Raw genomic sequence first — 27,072 nt, 5'->3', positions numbered from 1 at the left:
AAAAGGCATCTTTTTTTTATCTTAAACTTTATTTCTGAAGAAAATACAAAAACTATGTCAACATCTGACAACAAAGTTAAAAAGTTACAATAGTTTGAGTCGAAAAAAGGTTTGTGCGAGCAGCAACTGTAGGTGAAAAGCCCGTCAAAGCTCTTACATTTGAGCTGAAGCGGAATTTTATTTACCAACTTTATTCCTTCTGCGACAACATTTCAACTCTTCCACTCACAACGTTCCAGTTAAATAGTTTTCACTCTTTCTCCTGCGTTTTCCATTTCAATTGTGATATCGACTTGTTTTTCCAGAAGAGCTCAGGCTTCCATATTTAGTTACACACGACGATGTCGTCGCGTACATTAGTGACACAATAGTTTAGTTAAGACAGCATTAAAAAAAAAAAAGAAAAAATCATTATTTCGGGAGAAATTAACGAGTAAAAGTATAAAAGTTTTAGGGGTTAAAATGCCCAAATATAGTAGAGAGAGAGTCTGAGGATGTAGTGTGGGTCGAGCTGATTCTTTCAGTCTGCGTCTGACACCAGAATCACTCTCCAATAAAAAACAATAAAAACAATATGGCACAAATGTCTCTTTATATTCTCCCTGTAAAATTAACTCATCAATTGTAGCATCTTTCTAGTCAAAATATACATTTGAATGTAAGACCGTTATTTATTTGGGCTAATAAATAAGATTTAGTAAACGTGACGCACTCGGGCGATGAAGAGGCACTTTTGTTCAGTCCAGGGAGGAGACGACAACATGTAAACATCTTCAAAATGTACCACTAGTCTAGTTTTATTATGAATTAAATGTAAAGTCTAGTGTCTGTTGGGATGATCTCGAGAGGAGTGTGGACGAGGATGGACTCAGGTGAGGCTGGTGTGTGTGTTTGTGTGTGTGTGTATTTGTGTCACCGTTCTTCCCTTCAGCTGCGACCTTTTTTCACTCGTCTGATTTCATTTTCATCTGAGCCTGCATCTGTGCGATCATCTCCTGCATGCGTCGCAACTGAAGGAGGAGAAAGAAGAAAAGATTATGAGTCAAATATTCAACGAAATAGAGGTGAGAAACAGAATCACCACAGATGGCGCTGTTGGCACGAGAGGGGAGAAATGACTATGAATAGCAACATAGCCAAGGATAGAAGAAGCTAATCAATTTGTTTTTAAAATAAAACTTAAAATTGATTTGTAACCAACTGTTTTGAATCGAGTCTATAGTACAAAGCATGTACTGATGTTGAAACCCCATGGTTATTTATTTGGGATATTTTTAAATCATTTTTATTTGGGTAATGGCGGAACATTTAACGGTAAATCAAATTAATTTTGGCGTCAGTGAGGTGTATTATATCATTTTTTTTCTTTAAATTTAAGTAATTTATATATATTTAAGTTTAAATCCGTTTTTTCATTTCTCAGATTAACATTTATTGTGAAACACTATTATGTCATGAAAAAACCCCAATAGAAGGTAAATTTTTAGGGATTTAATTGGTCTCATGTGAAATGAGAACATTTGTGACGTCACCGAGCCAAATCAAATTGGATATTTGACGCACATTTTGATCGCAGGCCCTCAGAAAATCACGCTCAACTCTAAAAGTATCTGCCGCCATCTTGTGGTCAAGAACCGTATTGCACACGATTAACTTCATTTTTATTGTTTTTCTTTCTTCTTTTTTTTAACTCCTCACGGATCGGACTGTTGACGCTCAGCCATCATTCGAGAAGATTCAATTAGACCAAAAGCTGAGGTGGACGTTAATGGAGGTCACTTTAGAAAGACTTCCCCTCCACGGCTTATTAAGATGTTCACGCCTGTCAATCATCTCAAGAGGCGGAAATGAGGGACGTGTTAATGAAAGTGAGCCGTTAGAGCAGGTCGACGCAACAATGGGACTCGTCGTGTTGGCGTCCGCTCTGACCCCCCGACATGGTCGTAGCAGTCGTGTGAGGTCACTTTTTATGGTGGGAACACCATAAAAAGTGGGACAGAACATCCAGGCAGGAGGTGATGGTATGTCCTGCCCGGGCACATTGTTTACAAACAGCTCTGATTGCGGCACAGTGGGCTGAAACGTAAACAGGCCAATCACGGGGGGCCAGGAAACCGGCCGGGGTCTGGGCGTCCTACGTGGTGGACTCCAGGATAAACACAGGAAGTAAATAAATGCTTCATGTGATCACCCTGATGAGGAAATGGGTCAGAAGACTTCCTGGTGAGTCTTCATCTAAAGAGATGTTTGGTGAACGCTCGTACCTCGGCCTCCTTCTGCAGCAGGATCTGGTCCTTGTCCATCACGTCCTCGTCCACGGCCCTGTGCGGAGGCGTACGTGCCGTCAGAACCGGCTTCACACTCGTCACAGAAATGATAGAAAAAGTCTCACCGTCCGGCTTTCTTCAGCCTCTCGGAGCGGAAGTTCTCGTAGTGCAGGTCCTGAGTCACCTCCTGGAGGTCTTGCATGTGGGTCCTGCAACAGTTACGTTTGAATCACTGGCCACTAGGAGGCAGCAGAGGTGCGCTACTGTGCGTGTGGTTGGCGAGATTCAAAGACATCGATGGAAGTAGTAAGAATAAACAATGGATGAATTTAACATTACTAATGTTGGAACTTTTTCATAAAATCGTATTTTTAAGCATTAACATTTTCTTAATAATTGAATAGAAGTTTTACATTTATTTTTAACATAGGGTTTGATATTATAATTCAAATAATTCAAATTTTTGTTCTCTAAATTCAATATTTTTCAATTTATAACCTTGTAAATTCAATTTAGAAACGTTGGTATAATAGAGACAAAAGACAAAACCGTAGTACCAACATTATTATATTAGATTTAAAAGGCTATGGATTTAAAAAAAAAATTGGAATAAGAATGTCAAACTCTATGTGATTTTGAATATATTTGTATATTGAATGAAACTATTAAAAAAAGAAAATCTTCATTCTTTCATCGAATTCCATTTTTTAAATTCAATTATTAAAAAAATAGAATTCAATGTTGAAAACAACAAAGTTTCAACACTTTAAATGTTAAATTCAACCATTACATATCCTGATACTCTTTCACACTTGACTGTCAGGACTGTCAGGACTGTCAGGACTGTCAGGACTGTCAGGACTGTCAGGACTGTCAGGGAGACTCACACAAGCATCGTGCGGAGCTTGAGGAAGTCGTTGTGCTCCGGGTTCTCCACCTCCACCACCCCCCAGGGGTACAGACGCCCGCGGATCTTCTTTCCCTTCACCTCGATCAGCTGGTTGGAGCCGATCACGGCAAAAGGGATGCTCGCCTGTCAAAAGAAGAGAGAAGGGGAAATGTGAAAAAGAATAGTCGGCGATGACATCATGGGCCGTGCGTCCTCCTCCGACCTTCAGCACTCGGGTCTGCTCCTTGAACTCCTCGTCCTCGTCCGAGTCTGCGTCTGGCAGCTGGTAGATCTTGATCCCGTGCTCCGCGATCTCGTCCAGGACCTTAACGGGGAGCAAATGAGAGAAGCTGGGATGAGCTGCGTGGGGTCGTGACCTCATGACACATCCCACCGCACAAAGATGGTTTGACCTCCGACCTCCGCCAAGTAGTCCGAGACTCCGAGGACTTCCTGTGATCAAACCATTGACGACAAACGACCCTAGAAGTCGTTAGATTTAATAGGCAGTCAATTGTTCCGGGTTCACTTTTTATGAGGAGCTGCATCAGCGGAACACGCTGGGAGAGTGTCTTCTGACCCGGGTCACTGGACAGTCCGTGTCAACGCAAGTGGTCCAGATTCAGCCTCAACTGTAACAGCAGAGACTTGTGAAGACTAAATATTCAATACAAGTCTTTAGAAATAAAACCTTGGAAGCCATTATATGGGGCTCGTAAGATGGTTGGCTCATGTTCATGTTCATATGTCGACCTGTAAAGATGTTTAAGATAAGATGAGGACCAGAGATCATGGCTGTCAAATATAAGAGTAAAAAAAAGGTTTTGTTTGGTGAAGGAGAAGAAACACAAAGTAATTGAGATACATTGAGCCTCAAATAATGAAAATATCAAAATCCTACTCCTTCATCTTGTTAGGTACATTTGATTTGGTCCACAACTTAAACCGCTAAAGGATTTTGGTCTTTTGTGTAATAAAGTTTAACTAAAGTTTTATTTTTTAAAAACATCCTGGTCGATTATACTTTTCTGTACAACGTTTTTTTGGCTTTTAAGTTCCTTACTTACTTTAAAGTATATACTTTATTGAATAATGTTTTGATTGTTTAAGCGCTTCGTGACCCTGGTCTGGAAAAGCGCTTTATAAATAAAAATTACTTACTAAATGACTTACTTACTGGTGCAGTTAAATACATTTATTTTAATAAAATCTTGCCAAAACTCTCTCTCAGCTCGGAGCTGCATAGAGACAGAGTTAAGAAGAATGAAAAGAGTCTGTTTTTTTCTACTTCAAGATTTAAATCGAAGTGTATGTTTTGGAACCAAATATAAAAACGTAAAAGCCTTCAGTGTAATCCGCCAAATCTTTCTGCAAATGACTTCACCAGATGCCGGTTCATTCCAATTGACTTTAGGAGACAAACATACTATAAAACGAGAGCAACATTCTCTGTTAACAGGTAATAGTAATTAATAAAGTACACAAAAATAAACTGCCAGAAAAAAAGAACCTAGAATCTTAACCATCACTTCGATATCTTAATCTCAGGGGGTCTCGCCGCTCCCTCCACCCCAAGAAAGTGACGTTATCTTCCACGCAAGTGACATTCCTGTGCAGTTATTTATAGCGTCCGTGTAATAAGGGACAGTATTTTGGAGAAAATACAGCTGCGGACTGAAAGGCTAATGGGAGGGTGTGCGGCAGCGACTGTTGTGGCAGCAACAGGCTTTACTCGGGAGCCCCCCCGCTGAGACCAGCGGCTCTAAGACAGAAGGAGGCAGACGGGGGGGAAAAATAATAATGGGCCGAGGCTTCCTTAAGAACAGAGAGAGTTAAAAGTGAGAAACTCTTTTGTGCAGACCGGCGGAGAAACAAACAAAAGAGCTTTAAAGTCGCTGCCTCTGGGACAGATGTCGCTATTTATTATTTCAAGCATCAAAGCTGCATTTTTTCTTTTGTTTCACGCAGAAAATAATTTTCAATCGACAATGCAGCCTGATGTAATCCAGACAGAAATGTCAAGTGTTGTTTTCCCAACTTTTTCCGGGGACTTTCATGTATAACGGGACGCTGAACAGTCGGCCGGGAGCCGGGGAAGTGACAGAAGGTTTTCCAGCGAAGAGGAGCTGCTGTTATGGCTGCCGAGTGTTTTCTCAGGCTCGGTGTGCGCACGTAGTCTGGCGTGCACTGGAACAAACGGGCTTTACGGAACAAGATTGCGAAGCGTGACTCAATCCCAGAAAAGATCTCAACCCTCCCTGAGATAGACATCGCGGTCGGAGGGTTTAGGGAAGACGTGCACTTATGAGGGAAACAATGACAGGAACGAAACAAACATCATTTCATGAATTGAATGAATAAAAGATTAGACAGAGTTAAAAGAGTGTTTTAGATAAACGGAGGCACAAAAATCCGACATTTTGTACTAAAGTGGCTCTTGTAAACCGAAGACTTTTATACACAACGTTGCCCAAATGTACCTTAAAACAACAATCTTCACCAAAACACTTGAATTTCACCAACTCACTGATAAGTTCTTTTTTTTGATAAGTTTCTTTCTCCTTTCTGGTTCTTACTTTCAGATCTATTCATGGTCAGGCTCCTCCTTACATCACTGATCTGATCCAGCCTTACACCCCAGCTCGGGCTCTGAGGTCTGTGGATCAGAATCTACTGATGGTTCCTCGCACACGACTCAGGACCAGAGGAGAGAAATCCTTCCAGACTGTTTCTCTTAAGCTTTGGAACGATCTTCTCTCTCTCTTTGCGCTCTATTGTCTGTCTTGAAGGAGATTTTATTCTTATCAGCACAATGTCTACATCATGGATGTCAGACTAAAAAAAACAATATATTTTAACGCTAGTGACAGGGAAAAGAAAATATTCTTTTTTCCAAAGTATCTTATCATTTTTGGAGCCTGGAATTATCGTAATTACCTTCGTCTTTATTATTCTTTCCTAAACAAATTACTTTCCTTTGACATCAGTTTGGCTGTTACTGGAAGTCTCTGTATAATTATAGACAATTAATAACCTCTGTTCCTTATCGTAACACCTTTATTACAAAAACAACATCAAGCTACAGAGAACAAATCATGTGTCCGGTCACTTCAGGCCACCTGAGGGCTTGAGATTGATATGTTGATTCCAGAGAAAAAAGGGAGTAGTTGAGCTCAGAACGACTCTCCAGTTAACCATTTTAAAAGGTTTATTCAACTCAAGATGCCAGAGTTATTCAGTCATTCACAGCTGCGACGAAAAACTATTTTGTTCTTGTTGTTTCAAGTGCAAAAATCATCAAATTTGATATTCAGTCATGGATTATTCCAACAGTTAAAGTATTTACTTGAATTATCTTGTAGTATTAGACTGCTGAGAATAAAGAATAATGAAGTAAGTAAGTAATATTTATTTATAGAGCGCTTTTCCAGACCAGGGTCACAAAGCGCTTAAACAATCAAAACAATACTCAATAAAGTATATACTTTAAAGGTCAAGATAATACTGAGAACAACACAGGAGTTCAACTAATCAAATATTTACACACATCTTCTCTAATAAGTTAACAACAGGAATGTTTGTAGCTGTACTTTCTCTGACCCCAATTCAGGCTCTTCAAGTAACTATGAGACAATATTAAGTATTATAGCATCGAGATATTGTTCGTGTTGAAGTGCAGCACCTGACCATTAGAGAGAGAGAGAGAGAGAGAGAGAGAGAGAGAAAAAAACAGTCATATTCCATCATCTGTTTCCAGACGTTGCCAAACCCGAAGCTGCAAGATGGTTGTTTACTTGAATTATTGTCTCGGGTAATGTGTGCCTTGTACGGCCCGACACCCGTAATCAACTTCTCCCCGCGATGATCGGGTGCCAGAATAAGTGCCTGCTCCAAATCCCTGTTGTCTCCTGCTGATTTAGCACACTCGCTTCTCCCCTCCTACTTGTACTTGACTATTTACATTGGCAGAAAAGCGCCATTTTGACTTTATGACCATCCTGAGGTTAACCCCCCCCCCCACCACCTCCTCAGCTGCCTCTTCCTGTAATGTTTGGCAAGTCCAGTCCATGTTGTCAGGGCAGCGGGCGAACAATGCCACGCAAGACTCTACCTCACTATTAATTAGAAAAGGAAGTAGGAGATTTATTATCACTTTGTGTTGTCGGCCAAGCGTCGGTGAATATGGAGCATTGTTTGTGTGAATGTCACGTCACTGCTGGTCATTATGATACGTCTGAGGGTGGAGGCGATCGTGCGCCGGCGAGAAAATGAAAGCGGCAAAAAGTGTCGCGTCCGGTTCTTTCTTGGCATAAATAATAAGACCTTGGCGTTGACATGAAACTATATTTATTAGAATTGTTAATTCTTTATTTAACCGTGATTGGTGTGGCAGGATCAATATCTCCAAGTCTTCTTAGTTCAGGAAATTGATCAAGCTTCACCAGAAGAATGGTAAACAGGTACAGTTTGAGTCTTTGCTAGCGCTGGTTTGCTGCAGACGGTGTTAGTACCGCTTCGGTCCAGACGCTTCCTGTATGATGACGTCACACGCCACGAACATTTTTATGAGTTGACAAAAACTCGAACTGAGCGACTAATCAACACATTTATATTATCGAATCCTTTTCAAAACATCCATTATTTCCTCTGATCTATGTGCTTTATGTTTGCACTTTGTCATTCCTTGCACTTTGCTCTTAATTTGCACTCTGTTGTCGTTCTTGTTTTTATGAAACCATTGTCTGCTGTGTAATGGAAACATGATTTCCCATTAATATTAAACAATTTAATTTAAACAATTAAACAATTTCCCGAAGGAGACCTCCAGAGGGATCAATAACGTTTTTTCCATCCATCCATCTATCATGTATCCATCTATTCATCTATCATGTATCCATCTATCTATCCATCATGTATCCATCTATCTATCATGTATCCATCCATCCATCCATCTATCATGTATCCATCCATCTATCTATCCATAATGTATCCATCTATCTATATATCTATCTATCAATCCATCATGTATCCATCATGTATCCATCTATCTATCTATCCATCATGTATCCATCTATCTATCCATCATGTACCCATCTATCTATCCATCATGTATCCAACTATCTATCCATCATGTATCCATCTATCTATCCATCATGTATCCATCTATAATATCTATCATGTATCCATCTATCTATCATGTATCCATCTATATATCCATCTATCTATCATGTATCCATCTATATATCCATCTATCTATCATGTATCCATCTATCCATCCATCCATCTATCAAACCCAATTTTCCGATCTTTTTTTTTTAAAGATATTCTTAGTCACAGGGCGAGCAGAATCCAGATCCATGAAACCAAATTCCTAGAATCTAAACATAATCATATATATTAGTATCTGAAATATTTATAAGTAGCATTACTTGCAATAAATAAATGTGGCTCCATTACAACTAAGTCTAAAACTTTAACTAAAATAACTTTAGTTTACATAAATCTTTTCGCTTTTTGTGGGTTTTACAGATGATTTAAAATGATTATAAAATGCAAAATAGTTACAAGAGCAAACGTTGAACACTAACATCTGTAGCTCATGGAACTGGAATGCATTAAAAAGGTAGAGTTTTGGTTTACTTTAAGTTGGGATTTGATTCAGAGCCAACTATATGTATTTAAAGCTCAAAGTGACTTTAAGTCTGACACATGTTTCTTGAATGATGAGTATGAGGGAGTATCGCACTGAGCTTGCATTACTGCGAATCGCTGAACTAAAAGATTATAAAACCAATGTTTTAAGAGTTACGGGATTATGGACCTCAAAAGTTCAGGCCATAAATCAAAGAAGGAAAAGTTAACAGAGAAGAATGTCCTGCATTTCCTGATTCCATCTTTCAGTTCAAGTCAGAGCCTCTGGGCCACGACCCAGGGAATAGAATCAGATCCACAGGAAGCAGACACGGGTCTGATCGTCATGTGACCATGAGAGCCGACAGACCCTCCCAGGACGGAGATGGTGAGTCGTGTACAGATGAGTGACAATGTAAAAACACCTGCACCTCTATACATAGAAGTGATTATAGTGTGTGACCTGACCACATGTTTTTGTAGTTGCTCAACCTGCCACCCATAATGGGTGGACTTCGCCGACTAATCCATGGAGGGGGAACAATATTTTCGACATTTCCTCAATCTCAAAATCCTTCCACAAAACCGAGCGCGATGACAAATGTACTGTGAGGACAGAAAACCACCAGAAATTGACTAAAACGAGGGCTTGACGCTGAAAACCACGAAGACAAACAAAGTCAGTGGCCTGAGTATCTGCTCGACTGGGCTGGTGTGTGTGAGTGTGTGTGTGAGAGCATTCATCAAACCTTAAACAGGCAACAATACTTGGAAGTAGAAGCAGTAACAAAGCATTGTTGGGAAACCAACAATGTAGAAAGAAGGAAGAAAACATCCACAAAACAAAACAAAACTGCATTGCAACACTTATCAACAGTTTTGGAATCTTTGCCCTTTTCAACAACTTTTGGATGGATTTTTGGAGCCTAAATATAACTTATGTTGAGACTAAAACCTGAACTAAAACAAAAGTAACTTACATTTTTGCATGACTTCTGGCTCGACCGGCAATATAGAAGCATTTCAAAGTATTTAAAGCCGATAACTAACAAAGTGATGGACAATAAAACTGCATTGCAACAATAATCAAGAAAGATTTTGAATTTCTTTGTCCCTTTTCAGCAACCTTTGGATGGAGTTGTGGAGTTAATATGACTAATGTTGTGACAAAAGCCTGAGTTAAAACAGAATTAACATCCTATGTTTGTCTCGACCTGCCATATAGAAGCATTTCAAAGTATTTAAAGCCAAGTGAGGGACATAAAACTGCATTGCAACACTAATAAAGACAGACTTTGAATTTCTGTGTCCCTGTTCAGCAACTTTTGGATGGATTTTTGGACCTAAAATAAAACTTCTGTATTGAGTATAACCTGAATTGAAACATGGCTAGACCTGCAATTTGAAAGCATTTCAAAGTATTTAAAGCCGATAACTAAAAAAGTGATGGAGACAAAACTGCAATGCAACAATAATAAAGACTTCACTTACATTTGGATCGAGTTGTGGAGTTATTATGACTTATGTTGCGAAAAAAGCCTGAATTAAAACAGAATTAACATCATACGTCTGTCTCAAACTGCCATATAGAAGCATTTCAAAGTATTTAAAGCCAAGTGATGGACATAAAACTGCATTGCAACACTGATAAAAACAGATTTTGTATTTCTTTGTGCCTTTTCAGCAACATTTGGATGGAGTTGTGGAGTAAATATGACTTATGTTGCGACAAAATCATGAATTAAAACAAAATTAACATCATGCTTTTGTCTCGACCTGCCATATAGAAGCATTTCAGTACATTAAGCCAATAACTAACAGAGTGATGGACACAAAAGAACAAATGTTTTTCTCTCCTCAGGAAATTCTTTTCAACTAACCGCCTCTCTCGTGCCTGCAGGGAGTCTGAGGGGGTGAGGGAGCCCCAACAATACCTGATCCGAGGGGGTTGAAACACACACACATTCTGAAGAATCTGGCAGGATTTTTCCGTGTAAAGCTCAAGTTTTCAGACAATAAAGTGGTGAAGCAAAGTCGTGTGGGATCAAATGTGATAACAAGAAGAAAAGAGAGCCGTTTTGCAACATGTTCTGTTCACAGTTCTGGAGGCACCTGCTCAAATCCACTGACCAAACATTCCACAATAGGCAGCCGGGACATTCCAAACACTGAGGATGTTGTGAGTCCAACTGTTGTTAGCGAAGTCACCACCATACGAGTGACCGACACACACTCGGCTCGCACTCATTGTCGAAGTATTAGTACAGTATTAAGACCACCCGGCTCTGATCACACAGCATGCAGAGGAACAATCGAGCCATTCATGCAATCTTGTATTTAGTCGGATTAAGAAAAGGGACAGTCACAGATTGTAATCCCCGCATCAAGACTTCTGGTGTGACAATCCGAAGGCCCTTAGGTTTAAAAAACTCCACTTGTTCCTTCAGAAGGAAACCAGATGTTTATTCAGCGTCCTTGACTTTCAGCACCTCGCGGCTCAGAAAAATGTATATTTATTGTTCCAACAAGGGCCGATACCTGAAGCAGGACCTGGCACAACGACAGACGGAGGGCAGGAAAATAAATATGTCCGCGTGTTACTAATACTGGCAGGAGTGAGCTCGGGCGCACAAAGGATTAATAAACTTCATCCTACACACGTTCGAGTGAGGTATAGGGTCATGGGTCGCCAGAATAAACATGTAGCAACGACTGATGAACGGCATTCTGAACACAGGTTGAAAATACAATGACGAGTGAAGGCCTGGCGCGAGTGTATTCATGAAGAAATGACAACATTTTAAGGGTTAAACCTTAAGCCCTGAGGCCAAATCAGATAGTGATTTTATAAAACGCTTAAACAGTTTTAAATGTTCAATACATTTAGGCTCAATTAAATATGACACTAATTTTCAAAGTTCACCAAAAACAAACCTACCTACAAAATATGTTATATTTTGATTACTGATAACATCATGTTTTTAGATCCAGAGATTATCAATATATATATAGTATATGTCAGACTGTCAAAGCGCGTTGTGACCCTGGTCTAGAAAGGCGCTATATAAATAGACATTATTAATATATATATATATATATATATATATGTAGATAAATGTAGTTTAGGGGTTTCAAACTGCCCGTGGGCCATTTGCGGCTCATGAAATCATATTCTGTGGCCCTCAATTTGATATAAACATTTTGATGAGAGAAACATTTTTCCAACAATATCTGATTGTAAAGGAATAAACATCATCACATCGGATGTTACCAGATATACAGCTTTGATTATAAATTTGAGATGGAACACATTTATTAAAATAAAAGATTCACAGTGAAACTACACAAAAATCAGCAAAAAACTACTACAAAATATTTTAAAATTAGGATCAAATAGGTACAGAACAGCAGTTTTGAGACCTTGAACGCGTTCAGAAGAGTTTAAGGTGAAAATAATACCATTTTTGAGTTCTCACAGAAATGCTTTACACTAAAGAAAACCTAAAAACTATTTCATGTGATTATAATTTGAATTTACTGTAATTCCACATGTGTTTATTCATAGTTTTGATGCAGTGAGTCAGTTTCAGTGAGAAACTTTTATGTAAATAATCATGAAAATAAAGAAAAAGCATTAAATGAAAAGGTGTCCAAAATGTTGGCTGTACTATATATACATATATTTTCTTTTTCATTATTTTTTTTTTTTTTTATTCAAGGTCTTGACTCAAATATCCATCTTTGACTGGCCAAACTTAACACACTAGTTAATCTTAATTTTTACCTCATTTATACCAACATGACCAACATTCAAGTCAATCTTTTCCCACCAGGAAAATAAAAATACATGGAAATTTCCCTTAAAAGAGTAAAATATTTGTTTCTTGAGACGTTGAATGTTTATGAATACGTGTTTTCAAGGTAAATATATTCCTGTTGTTCAAGTATCTCTCATCGCACTGATAAAAACAAGACTGACAATAGTGGCCAGAGGTAACAATCCGGAGTCATAATGTGTCCCTGAAGTGCCGTGGAGCGAGTTCTCATGGAGGAAAAGGGAACGATGATGACGCCAGCAGCCAAGACAATGACAGGGAACGTGGCAGCACCAGCGATCTTATACCAAACCTCCTCGCTTGAAACACGTGAAAGGAAAGACCGACCGAGAGAAGTGAACAGCAGGTCAGGCCAGTAGCATGGGAAGTTCGCTGCCACGGAGAACCCAACCTGAGCCAGCATGAAAAAACAACAACCTGTAATTCTGCTCGGGAGTAAAGCCCAACACAGGATATGACTACACGGTCTCAGACTGAGAGGATCAGCCCTTCAATATGCCTCCTCGGAGCAACTTATTAGACCACAATGACCTTGGCCAGGGAAAGTGGCATTAGAGCTAAGAAAAAAAAAAAGAAAAAAATGGGGGGCCTGAGAGGAAAGTCGCTGAGGGAGGCGAAGCAGTTCAGGAAAGAACGCGACACAAACGTCTCCAGACGTCATCCATCGATGGTCACGCTGCAGGAAGCATATCGAGCTCCGTACACGCCGCTTCCCATCAATAGTAGGAAGAGGCACAGGACGAGAACTGAAGGAACAGGTTCCCATTTACCCCGAGACAAATGACTGCTCCGGGAGAAAAATTCCCGGCTGAAAACTAACAAACGCATAAATACTGCGGGAGAAAAGGCAGGGGGTGATTAATCATCGTCCTGCACTCGGCTGCTGGCAGGTTCTTGGCTGTGGGCGGTGGGGCTCAGAGGAAGGTCTGGTGCTCACCTCTGTAGCATGACAGGAATGGGCCGTGTTCGCTTAAGAGCCACTTCAGTTAATCTGATTAGAGCAACAAAAGCCATTTGTTCACCTGAGCGACACTTTTTCATCAGGGGGACTGAAATCCAAAAGAAACCCATGTCCTAAAAAAAAGGTCTTGACATCGTTTTCTAGGAACATCTGAGTCAACAGAACAAAATAATCTCTGCTGATTCAGGACTCGGGACAGAGTTTGTGAACTCGGAGATTTCAACACATTCGGGTCGAGGTGACAGGAGATGGAAATTATTTTTCCGTGGTAAGGCGTAGTTTGGTCGGCCACGGTTACGACATCATTTTCTGCTAAAAGGCTCTTTAAGGACAACACTAGGGAGGACCCCCCCCCCCTCTATCCTGACAAGATGTCAATGACCTCATATAGTCGTACATTCGTTGAGCTCGACACCAAAGAAAATGTGAGGAACGCAAAGGCTGTCACAATAATTGGGTTTGTAGCAACACTGGGAATCTACTCAGCGCTTGATTCACTGAGACAGCAGCTCATTACACAGTCAGCTCCTGCACCGGCTGCAAACAGGGAGAGCTCACAGGTCAGCACTTGGTTTTCTTTGGAGTCCACCAGCTCGCAGAAGAAATGAGGTGCAAATGAGTAACAAAATATAGGGTTTCAGCAGATTGAAGATAAATAAAAGCATTAGAAGAAGGGTGGAAATTGATGAATCCTGAATAAACTGCTGTTTAACGACTTGTTTAAGACGTTATTGTCATTGAAGACAAAGTTAAAAACCTCAAGGTCCCCCTCAAGCCTTTAACACGTTTGTTTAACAAACAATTTAAGTCATGCTTGGCTTTTTAAAATGCATACATCCACTGCCCACTGCTTGAAAATATCTGAGCAAATATTCGGTTTGCTGCATGTGTTATATGTCTGTCAAGTTTGTTACCCTTTATTTAGGATTAATGCTAATCAACAATAATTTAACTAAACTTTCAAATGATGTATCGCACGTGCATGTTTAAACACAGTCAGCTGAAGCTATGAGTTCACTGAGAGGGCGCCAGACTAACAAAGACAGTGTTACTGTGTAGGTTCTTGTCATCCAGATGATTCGCTCTCATCGAAGGTGAAACCTCTTCAAAAATATCTACACCACGTCCAGCAAACTCAAGGCCATGGGGCCAAAATCCAGCCTAAAAGGACATTCTATAGGGTCCACCAGATGATTGGATCAAATCCATGATGATTATATTTCATTGTTCATGTTGATATGGTGACTTATAAGGAGTTTAAGGTAAGATAAAGGGAATTAAACAGTGACTTCCTGAAGGATTAAACTGATATTGAAGGAAAGGAATTTGGTGAAATGTTTAATGAAGATAAAAAAAAAGAAAACATTCTGATAAATTGAGCCAATATTGACTTCTTGGTAAATATAAGATTTTGTTCGGCCTACAACAACACAACTTATTGGGCGTCTTGTGTGATTGAATTTTAAACCATTTGCATCGCTGCAAGTTATTGTGTTTAAGCTGGAAAATTAACTGGAAAGATGGTGAAAAATCTACTTGTTATAAAATGTCTAATATTTTCCAAGGTGTTGATTTTTCATTTCAATTGTCTTTTCATGTAAATTAAATTCATACGATGTTAAAAAGTTCCAAATTCAATTGTGTTTGTTCATCTTTCTAACCCAATTAAAGTGTTAATAACTCACAGTGATTTAGAATAACTGACATATTATAGATTTAATTTGTCTTTACAATGTTTCTCTCACACAGCACGATGACTTTTAAACCGATAAAAAAAAATAATGACAACACAGTCACACCTACTTAAAGCCTAACTCCACATTCTTTGTTTAAGTAAGTTGGGGGAAAAAAAAGAATAATTGATTTATAAAGCGGGAGCTCCAGCACGGAGGAACAAACAGGCTCAAATCCTTGAGTAAATCTCTCTGCGTGTTCGAGCTACAACTGTGACCCTGTCTTTCCCCAAGATGCTGCCTCAGTGATTTCAGGAGGACCAACTGTGGGAGCCTTCAACAACACAAATTTCAGGCTAAAAAGAACAGAGCTGACTCTTGTCAGCCGACCCGACCCGAAGCCAGCCAGACCACCGGCTCCGAGACCTGAATAAAAGATGGCGGGGGGTCCGAGCTTTGAAGGGGGCTGGTGCATACACCGACGGCCTTCCAATTAAAACCTCACAGTTTGACAGTCAAGGGGAAAAAGTAATTTGTGTCAGAGACAAGATTTGGGACACAGAAGCCTTACACTTGCCACATGTGAGAGCTTTATCGGGCGTGACGTGCGCTTGTATTTGTGATCGCAGCAGAGGCGGCCCACCTGAGGAAACGGCAGGAAGTGAAGGAGCACGAACACAGACACGGACTCGGTTCCAAAAGGAAGTATCTGGGCCAGGGTGAGATCGAATCATACGTCCGCGTCTTTATTATAAACATCTGTCCTTTCCTTCTTCCTACTCCTTCCTTGTTTTATGTTAGCATTCCATGGCATTGCACAATGAGTTTGGCTCATTAGAAAAATAAATAATTCCAGCTGATTCCCGATATTGGTGAATTTTACAAGAAACTATTTTTCATCAGAAGGCTGAGGGAAAATGTGGGTAAATTACATAGCGATCTGTAGGGTGCTAGTGTGTGTTTATACACTTGAAACGTACCCTCCTCTTCAGACGAGTCCTCTCCTTCAGTGTCAGCGTGTCAGCCTTGGCGATGACAGGAACTATGTTCACTTTGCTATGAATGGCTTTCATGAACTCCACATCCAGGGGCTTTAGACTGGGGAGGACAAGTTCACAGATTTAGCTTTTGCTTGGAGAGAAATTGATCACAAATCTGATCACAATTTGATAAGGTTTAGCTACTTCTGACCCTTAACTTTAACGTAATCATGGACTATTTGACTGATGCCACAATAATATTATATATATGAGCTAATGTAAGGTTAGGTTAGGTTAGGTAGAACTTTATTGATCCCTCAGGAGGTCTCCTTCGGGAAATAGTTCTTCCAATTAGACACAGCAATACAGACGATTATTCATAAAAATAAGAACAAGAACAAAGAAAAACAAAAAGAAAGAACAAGACGACACAATCTAATTCTAAAGATCAAGAACATAGATCAAAGACAAAGGATACAAAGATTAACATAGAATAGAATGTTAAGATACTTTCGCTATGCAAGTTAATAACAGCTACTTATACCATTAGTTTGGTCACTTAAATCAAACTCAAGATCCACGGGGCAAATTTGGCCAAATTCTGTGCAGTAAATGTGGAAGAGATTATAAAAACTAATAGATTGTTTAATTGTTCCATTTGGTGTCCATTTGTATTCAGCTTCCCACCATTAAGTCGCCGCATAGCAATACCCATTTTTAGATGCCGAATAAACACTGTAACTGAAACTGACCTTGACCGCGAATCCCCTTAAACTCAAGGTGAAGATGCTTCAGTGATCATTTAAATAGCTTGACACACGATTTGTAAGTAAGTTGTCAGGGGACATGTTTAGTTGTGGTTCCAGATTAGTTTTCCACATCATTTCTAATCATCATACAGCCAATCTTACTTTTTGTGTTTGAAAATGGCAAATTAATTTGTTGGATTTTCGTCTATGACTCTTTGACTTAAAGATAAAAACAGTAAAAAAGAACTTTCTAAAGACCCTCAAGCCCCTTTCTTTTTGGCAGACTTTAGATCTTGAGACTGTCATCCCTTTTAGAACAGTTTTTTAATGAATACATATTTAGTCTGTGACTCTGTTGAGTGTCTCAACAAACTACAGTTTCCATTCAACAACCATTTATCTTCAGAATTATTTACCCGTGTCCAAATGGAGATATGAAGTAGAAGCAGCAATGAACTCTGTTGTCCACGATGTGCCTTCGGTTCAAGCCGCTCTCGTCATGAAGGTAACGCTCGAACTGATTGTCAATGTACTGAATGATGGTCTTGAAGCTGAAGAGATAAAAAACAACAAGAGATTACGTCGGGATCATTTTCACCAGGCTTCGACTTTTCATGAGGACAAAGAAGAGTTCAAGATGTACTGATGAATATAATCTGAAGAATGCTACGACAGGAGGTGAGGAAACTCCTCCTCATAAACTTAGAGTCTGACTAGAGGGAAATTTTGGGAATGTGGAGGGAGGACATTAGCGGAACTGGAAACTTGAGAACGGGGAGTTTCAGACTAAAAAACACACCAGTCCTGGCTGTCGATGGCGTCGCCGTATCCCGGGGTGTCCACCACAGTGAGACGGAGCTTCACTCCTCTCTCTTCGATCTCCACCGTCGACGCCTCGATCTGCACCGTCCTCTCGATCTTCTCTGCGGTGTGGGAACGCAAACATGATCAAGGAGTGTCCAGACAGAAAACACGGGTCTCGCTTTAAGCCGGGCTCTACGATACACACGCCTCAGACGGTGATTTTGGCCGCGAGCGTTAAGACGGCAACACCTCCAAACATGAAGTCATGTGTTTGTCATCTACCGAGATTATGGTTTTGCTTATCTGTACAGGACCTGGGCTGTTGTGCTAAAGCCAGAACAAGTCCTGGTCTAAGTCGAGTCATACGAAGGGCAGAGAGTCATATTGTGAGACTAAAACATTCCCTAAATTCCTCATGAATTAAGGCCCTGCTGGAGACATTGCAACAGACATTTCTGTATTATTAACAGTGTGTATTTTTGTACCTGCAGCTCCGGGGATGTAGCGCTCCGGGTACAGATCAGTGAGAAACAGGCTGTTTATTAACGTTGATTTACCCAATCCGGATTCACCTGCAAGCACAGGTACAATTCATCGAACTGACAACGTCATCGTAACTTTCAAAAGAACGGTTTAAAAATGAAAGACCACCCACCTACAACCATCAAGGTGAATTCAAAACCCTTTTTCACCGACTTCCTGTGGACTTGGTTGGGAAGGTTGGCGAACCCTACGTAACCAGCAGCATCTGGAAACTGAATTTAAAAAAAAGAAAACGACTCAATATAATGTTTACCAAGTTGCACATGACGTCAGATCGGTCACACAATAATGGATTCCATCGTCACTTTTGCATTTCTATAACAATGAAATCATTATTTACAATTAGATAATTCCAGAAAGCATTAAAGCAGCACCATTAGGCACTTAACCTACGTCTATACAGGATTTCCTCTCGGGGGCTGTGTAAGCATCTCAGGAGGAGATTAATAACCATATCTTAATGGTAAATGACTGATGGGATCCCCTCAATGTAACCCTAATCTCCTCTGCATGGTGCTTTTAGAATCCTGTATCCAACTTGGAAATGCATTAACCTTTTTTTATATTATGCATTAATGCTGACACAGGAAAGACCCCAAATAACAACACAAAACTAGAGTTTTAAACCCCTTTAATAGAACCTATAATGATTGCTTACCTTTGCTTTCTCTCCTGATTGAGACATAGCTTCGGTTTATATCGAAGTACACCTGAAAGTATAAAAAAGGACATATTTTCATATATTTATAACAATTTACAATTTGTTAATTAAAGCTAAGTTGTATTATTTCACAGGGTGAGTTGATAAACAGGTCTAGACATATATATTTATTCCCAGAAATCCATTCCAGGATCCCGGTCCCTTGTCACCTCTCTGGGCCTCACTCACTATGACCCGGTCCAGGCGACAGAGAAACAAGCCAAGCGTTGACAAAGCAGGAAGACAAGCCACTAGTCTGCCCTCATCACACGGCAGCCTGACAGGTGTAGCGCGATAACAAGTACGTCCGAGCAAAAGATGTGTTACGGAACGTCGGCCGACACGAGAACCTGGTACGAGCCTTGTGTGACAAACACAATTTTTGGGGGAACCCATCTTTACACTGGCAACAAAAGGTCGCTGGAGGTCGTGTTGGGGCGCCCGGGGTCAACATGAAAGTGAGCGGAGATCTGTCACACTGGCAGGGTGGTTTCAGCGACTCCGGGCTCAGAACAATAGCTGTTTATACCTTCAGTTCCTGACAGTTTTCTCATAGAGGAGCAGAAACATGGGGCAACACGTGCCTCACCCTAGATAACTTCGAGGGCCCTAACATACAGAAAAAGTAAAAATGTCAGAGCATCTACACAATGTAAAGGCCTGTGTATATTAAAATATGTTTGGGTTTTGGCATTAGTTGGGTTTAAATTATTTTTAAACATAGATTTGTTCTGTAAGGCACATTGTGTTGCAGTGGTGTACAAATATTCTACATAAAGCAAGATAGATTATATTTCTAGATACAGTTATTTATTCGTTTTACAGGGTCTAGAACAAGAACACAATTGTTTAGCACGTTTAAATTTTGTTCTTTAACAGGGAGTACCAAATTCCAATCAAATTAATTTCCTTCAACCACATTTTTGTTGTAATTGAAAGTCTCTGTATAATTGTTGACATACTTAAACACTGGGACTCATCTTAACTTAAACATTGGCATCTTTATTGGTCATCATATCAACATGAACATTAGTCCACTTTGATTTTGAGCAAGAAACTCAGGCCACAAAAAATGACTTTGACAAATGTGGTCTTGAAAATATGGCTCTCACTTTAGCATGAACTGTAATTATTATGTGAAAAACTTATTACATGGCAATTAAATCCATTTAAATGAACCCAATAAAGCATGTTTCATGTTATTTTCATGTTCACAACATCACCGTCAACTACACAGTTCAACTCCAACATGAGCCTACACATGAAAAACAAGGCAGCCATCTTTAAAGGATTACAGCTCAATCTGTAGGATTTGGGGCCTGACAAAAATGTTGGATCTTATTAATGAACAAGTGAGTCAATGAGTGTTTTGCACACAAGTGTTTTTTTTTTCTCAGGCTCTCTGGGAATCAGGATTACAGCTGGCAGCAGATTAATTAGACCGTTCCAATATCGTATTGGTAATATCGCAAAGACAACACGACGGGACAGACAGGCTGGAGACACATTTCTGCAATAACCTCAGGATAATGGACATTTAATCAGCTACACTGCATACACACACACACACACACACACACATTCAGCCCAAACAAGAAGGAGATTAAAAAAGCCTGAGCCAAAAAGGAAAAAGCCACCTTAGAGAAGACAAACATGTTAGCGTTGTAACACAATTCTTCTTGATTTATTAGCCGGGGTTCAAGACCTGAAGGAACAGCAGTGTGGGCAGAACTATTCACCTTCCTGACAGGAGGTGTCAAGAGCCACTGTATACACACAGTACGCCAAACCCCTTTCTCTCTGGAAACGTGGCAACAATATTTTCAAACCATGGTGATACAACCAAAACTCATAATATAAAAATGGCCGTCTCTATTATCACAAGGAAGACGGGAACATGCAACAATAGGTGGAATCAAAAAAAAACTCTTTCATCCCGGAGAAACCCAGCTGGCCTGCTCACGACAGCACACACATTTGAAAGGCACAGGATGGACTGTTTATGATGATGAGGAGGGAATAGGAAATGCCTGAAACAAGTGGGAGTCATCTAGATGAAGTCTGGGGGGGAAGAGGCCGAGACATTAATGATTGTTGGGAAACTTAAAAGCTTCGCCCCCGAGTAAATCAACAAATGTGTGTCAGGATTATTGTAGCATTAAAAATATTGTGGACTAGTTGGAAAGAATAGAAACACCAAACAATATAGAGTGTATACTCATATTTTTGGTATTAATTTATCTAATACAGACTCATTTTTTCTAATGTATGCATTTGTTTAAAATGATTGTTGATTCTGAATGTAGGGAAGTAAGCGTTCAAAACATTGTCACGCTTCACTACTTTTAAAGAAAAGAAGTCAAAGTATTAACTACTTAAGAAAGATTTTAGAGAACGTTTCTTCAGTACAACATGTATACTCAACATTAGTTTTATTTTATCTTGGCTTAAAGGTTTCAAGTTGAAATATGACTAAAGATAGAAAACGATTTATGTCCCATCTTTGATTCTCTGCCAGCAGAACTTTATTCCATCATACAAAAGGCCAGTGGGTCACTTTGATTTAAGGCGGAAATACTTTGTTCTGTAGCACAGAACGCAATTAAAATTCATTGATGCTATATTGCTTTTTAGTTTTAAGTTTATTGGTGCGAGTCCAGATTCTGCCAAGACATCTTGTCTTGACACACAACAGACTTACTCCACTTGGTTTTTAATCATCTTAAAATAAGTGAGTGTTAAAAAGCTTATTCTGTCCTCAACTTCCCAAACATAGTTTCACTCTCAGTAGGAAGTGAGACAAACCTGGTGTTCAAAAGCAAACACTAGACGATAATTTAAAAAATAACAGCCCATTGAAACTTCTGAGACTCCAACCGAGTACGACTACTTCCGTCTGTTATTGTGAAGCTGTCAGAGTATTTTCAATGTGCTCGACTCTCAATGGCAAAGTATAGAACACAAATAATGCACTAACATTTGAATTAATTGTGTAGTATTCATCAGTGTTTCCTGTGGGACATTATGAATGGACACGTATACGCTTGTTTGTACCACAAGTGTACAGGAATGTCATTGTTTTCAAAGTGTTGCTGTTTCACAAGATGATTTCCTGAATTCAATGCAGCTTAAATCAAGAATTTTAAATATTCAAAAATGTACTACACATGTATTATCTTATATTTTTGTAGCAGCCGACATTCATGTCTTTTTTATCTCCACTCAGACAATTACAACTACTCAACTGGTTTTCTTTGGAGTTTTTTACAAATTGTATTTTTTTTTGTCTCATTTGTTACCTGGCTTAACTCACTGTAAGTCTGTTAAGCATATTATTTAGTTACTGAGCCCCCGGTGAGAACGTATTACATACAAATCATAGCGGTGGAATGTAGAGAATGTTCAAGATATGTAGGTTTGTTTCAATTTGCCTCATTTTTGTCGACCACTTTAGTTACAAATATACAGATTACCTTTTTGAAAGTACGTTATCATTTATATATTAAATATGATGGTGGCAACTTTTCAAAAAATCTAGTGGCCAAGGTTAGGAACACATATTTTATATAAAAAGACATGGTATGCTGAAGCTATCAAAAGTTATTATGGGATGTTGCTCCAGTTCATAAGCAAATCTCTGCTGATAGTTCTGTATTTTTCTTTCCATGAACTTATCTTTTTTAATGATGGAATTTCTCAACAGTTACATGAAATATCAAGACCAATATTCAACTGTACTTATTCATATTATATGTAGTAAATCAAGACTACGAGTTGCAATGTAATACTTTAGGAAAGTGGATGTAAACAATATTAGTGAAGTAACACAATTGCATGAGCATTTCAAAAAGAAACACAATATAAACTTATAGCGAATGGCATGAGCGCAATGTTTATCGAGGGGTTTACATTTTTATATGATAGAATACAAAATAGACAATATAATTGTATAGTTTGTAAATGTTAAGTCACATTAGAATTCTTTACAAGTGTTTATAACTCTTTCGTCTGCTGATAGGATCACATTGTTGGAGATTTTTAAGGAAAACATGCATTTTTCATAATATTTTAATATAAAGAGTGATACGAGCAGACGAAAAGGGAAGTATATAAGAACATAGGGATACAGAAGAGTTCAATAACAGTGTAATAATGAGTGAATACATATATAAGTCAGCAGTGTGAAGGCACTATGGAGGCCTCTGTTGATGTCCACCACACCCAGTCTACATGTCACACACACACTCACTGACTTCACCTAACATTCAACTGGGAAACTTCCCTGGAACAAATATAGGAATTAAGTCTTTTTAAATAAATAAAAAACCCCGCTGTAAGTTGAATGAAGCACGGTGTAAAATATAAGCCACGAACAAGTCAAAGTTTAGCAACAGTTGTCACAGCTAGTGTCATGTTGCTGCTAGCTCCAGCTCACTTCCGCTTCGACACTTTACGACTCTTTTTAACGAACTTAAACCAAGACGACTAGACTGTTTCTTACCTGAGATTAATTTGGACGTAATATGTGGGAGCGGATACTTTTTTTTTTTTTACTTCTCGTCGCTGTCCCAGCCCAGGAAGGGAAAGCCCCGGAAACCGATTTCGTGAGCCCGCCCTCGTCCCATGGCAAGCGACGCCTGACGACGCCATCTTGGCTCATGTCAAGGATAGCAGCCGAAGGTTTGAGCCAACATGGCGGCCGAAGCTTCACAGTTTCCCTATAGCGCTAGTAAGAGTAGATATTTACTAATATATACTAACAGAAAAATCTGAATTACTCTGTAATATATTTAACAAGTATTATACGGGCTTAATAATAACTAGTATGTTAAAGGTTATTTGAAAACCTTTTGGCCGATTTGTATTAGTTTATATTTCACACTTCTATTTGATTCAAAACCTAAAGATATATAAGATGAAATACTATATTTTATTACACATCAAATTATTAAATTATTCATTTATTGGTTGGCGATAGTTAACACAACACTTAACAACAACACTTAAACTAATATAATACAAAGAAATCGGCATTTTCATTATTATTCGTATCAGAAGATTAAAAATAGACAAATGTAACATTAGTTTTGAAAATAACATTAAAAAAGTGTGACATTAAAGTTTTAACAACAGGTTTTTAATGTAACTTCTTTATAAAAAATGTTTTTGAATATTCAATAAAAGAAAATATGGATGGTGTTTTATATAGGCAGAGTTGTTTCACATAAACTTTTAAAAATGAGTTCTATTTATTTTCAATTTTGAATAAACATTTTAGCTCCTAAGTTATATATGATTAGCACACATTCCTTTCACATATACCAGATTATTAAGCTTTATTATTTTCAAGGAAAGCCAATAACAATAATAATCACTTCTTAATATGTCCTATAAAAGTGTAAAATATTGGACTATTTAACTGTGATGATCACTTGATATCGTTCATACATTCTGACTAGAACTCAAGATAACTTTTAACATGTATGAAGCCAAAACATTTTACATTTTAAAATCCCTACAAAGATTATTAGTGACATCGTTTCAAATGTAGGCAGGAAAAAATGAACTATTTAAAAGGTACAAGGCTGAAAGTGTTCAAGAAAGAAGTCTTAATACGTTTTTATTTGTTCAGGCTTTTCCTTGATTTTCTGGAACTCCTGTTGTGTTATCAGTTTTATCTTGATCTTTAAAGTATATATATTTTCCTGCCTACATTTAAAACGATGTCACTTATAATCTTTGTAGAGATTTTAAAATGAAAATGTTTTGGCTTCATACATGTTATAAGTAATCTTGAGTTCAAGTCAGAATGTATGAATGATATCAAGTGATCATCACAGTTAAATAGTCCAATATTTTACACTTTTAATATTAAGAAGTGATAATATTGGCTTTCCTTGAAAATAATGAAGCTTAAAAAACTGGTATATGTGACAGGAATGTGTGCTGATCACATATAACTTAAGAGCTTAAATGTGTATTAAAAAAAAGTAAGTAAGTAAGTAATTTTTATTTGTATAGCGCTTTTCCAGACCAGGGTCACAAAGCGCTTAAACAATCAAAACAATATTCAATAAAGTATATACTTACCTATATTTATTATATATACTTTATTGAATATTGTTTTGATTGTTTAAGCGTTTTGTGACCCTGGTCTGGAAAAGCGCTATATTAATAAAAATTACTTACTTACTTATAATAAATGTGAAAAAAATGGCTTATAGTTAATTTTAGATTTATAAAGTGAAACAATACAGTTGTTTTTATTATCCCCTTTATTTGTTATTTTCCTTGTAAAAAAAATGGACGCTCATGCCACGTTTTTAAAAAAAACAATCTCCAGCCATAAGATCTGAACAAATACAAACCTGGTCTCAAAAGTTGTTTTGACAGACAATAACAGATCATAAGTGGGATCATCCATGTCTGGGATATTAATAACAAGAGCTCACATGCATCCGAACCACTACATTTCATCAGCTCCACACCCTTGAAACACCCACTCCCCCACAGACCCCCCCACAAAACCTCCTTCTTCATTGTAAATAACTGTTCAAACGCACAAAGCGCTCTGGACCGCTTTATTCTGGCTCACAACTTCTCCGCCTCCTGATTGGTCCTCCCGGGATGCGGCTGCACCTTATTGGAGGAAAGTTTTCTCCTCACCAGCCCACCCCGCAAATATTCGAGGTCCGGAGCCACCTAAGAGTCCAGTTGTTTTTCGCGTCTGAACAAAGAGCGTCCTCTGGATGATGCGCATCTGAAGGAAAACCTGATCCAAGAGTTTTTTTTGAATCCGAACCGAAAAAATGTCTGCCGGACTGGAGATCCTGGGTCTGTCGCTGTGCGTCATGGGCTCGCTGCTGGTCATGGTCGCCTGCGGGCTCCCCATGTGGAAGGTGACCGCCTTCATCGAGGCCAACATCGTGGTGTCCCAGACCATCTGGGAGGGTCTGTGGATGACCTGCGTGGTGCAGAGCACGGGACAGATGCAGTGCAAGGTGCACGACTCCATCCTCGCGCTCACGCACGACCTCCAGGCGGCGCGCGCGCTCAGCATCATCTCCTCGGTCCTGGGGGTCCTGGGTCTCATGGTGGTCATCGCCGGGGCGCAGTGCACCAACTGCATCCGCGCCGAGGACGTGAAGGCGCGGGTGGTGAACGTGGGCGGCGTCATCTACATCGTGAGCGGGATCCTGGTCATGATCCCGCTCTGCTGGATGGCCAACAACATCATCTCGGACTTCTACAACCCCAACATGCCCTCGTCCAAGAAGCGCGAGATCGGGGCCGCGCTCTACATCGGCTGGGCGGCCACGGCGCTGCTGCTGATCGGGGGCGCGCTGCTGCTGTGCTCCTGCCCCTCCGCGGGCAACTCCGGGTACTCCGTCAAGTACGCGCAGACCAAGCGGGCCACGCAGAACGGGGAGTATGACAAGAGGAATTACGTGTAAAAAAACTTCTTAAAAAACTGTTTAAAAGGACAATTTTTTTGTATGAACTTTAAGTGGACCCTCCTCCCTTCATCCCCCCTTCATCATCAACCCACAGGACTTTTTAATTGTTTTTTTTTTTGGAGAAAGAAAAAAAAGACTTCTGGAGGTAGCTCACGTACAAAAAAGAGTATCTTTTTTTTTAGGTACCCGCTTTTTGTAAGTCTTTTCATTGTTGTAACTTTTTTTTGTTGCTATTAAACTTCTAAACATTGTTGCTCTGCTTTTTTTTTGTGCATCGTCAGCACTGTTGTGTAGAGTTTGACTCCCACATGGATCTGCACAGACACACACACTGGAGACAGTCAACAGTGTCCAAGAAACAAAATGACTTCCTATTTGCTTTTTCGTTGTGTGATGGAATTTGGACCTGTAGATTTGACAAACAGGCTGATGTCAGTATCCCTCTTCTTCATCTTTTTTTTCCTCCCCTCTTTATTGTTCTCTTTTTTTGCTGTATTGTTCTGGTGTGTAAAGATGAAATATTGCGTCATTTTATTAAAGTTGCAGAGTGTACAATTAATTGACATGAAGTGTCCTTGAATT

The 27,072-nt window shown here is 39.3% G+C and overlaps 2 protein-coding genes across 2 annotated transcripts; one reads left to right on the top strand and one right to left on the bottom strand.

The window, feature by feature from the left end:
* Positions 1–23,634, bottom strand: LOC148087399 (septin-2). The gene is made up of 12 exons (XM_087788013.1): positions 23,535–23,634; positions 18,992–19,043; positions 18,446–18,545; positions 18,276–18,362; positions 17,786–17,909; positions 17,403–17,537; positions 16,238–16,355; positions 3,380–3,481; positions 3,155–3,300; positions 2,393–2,476; positions 2,265–2,322; positions 1–1,010 (listed from the first exon to the last, which is right to left on the bottom strand). Exons 2-12 carry the CDS (start codon positions 19,016–19,018, stop codon positions 945–947), a joined length of 1,047 nt encoding a protein of 348 aa, XP_087644139.1. The 5' UTR covers positions 19,019–19,043; positions 23,535–23,634; the 3' UTR covers positions 1–944.
* Positions 23,635–25,727: 2,093 nt separating this feature from the next.
* Positions 25,728–27,053, top strand: cldn5a (claudin 5a). The gene has a single exon (XM_087787983.1). The coding sequence runs from the start codon at positions 25,843–25,845 to the stop codon at positions 26,485–26,487; it is 645 nt and encodes a 214-aa protein (XP_087644109.1). The 5' UTR covers positions 25,728–25,842; the 3' UTR covers positions 26,488–27,053.
* Positions 27,054–27,072: the final 19 nt, after the last annotated feature.

Source organism: Callionymus lyra, chromosome 1 (genome assembly GCF_982586985.1).
Source record: "Callionymus lyra chromosome 1, fCalLyr1.hap1.1, whole genome shotgun sequence".
NCBI lineage: Eukaryota > Metazoa > Chordata > Actinopteri > Syngnathiformes > Callionymidae > Callionymus > Callionymus lyra.
Note: the sequence above shows the minus strand (reverse complement) of the source record. Positions and strands in the feature narration are given on the sequence as shown.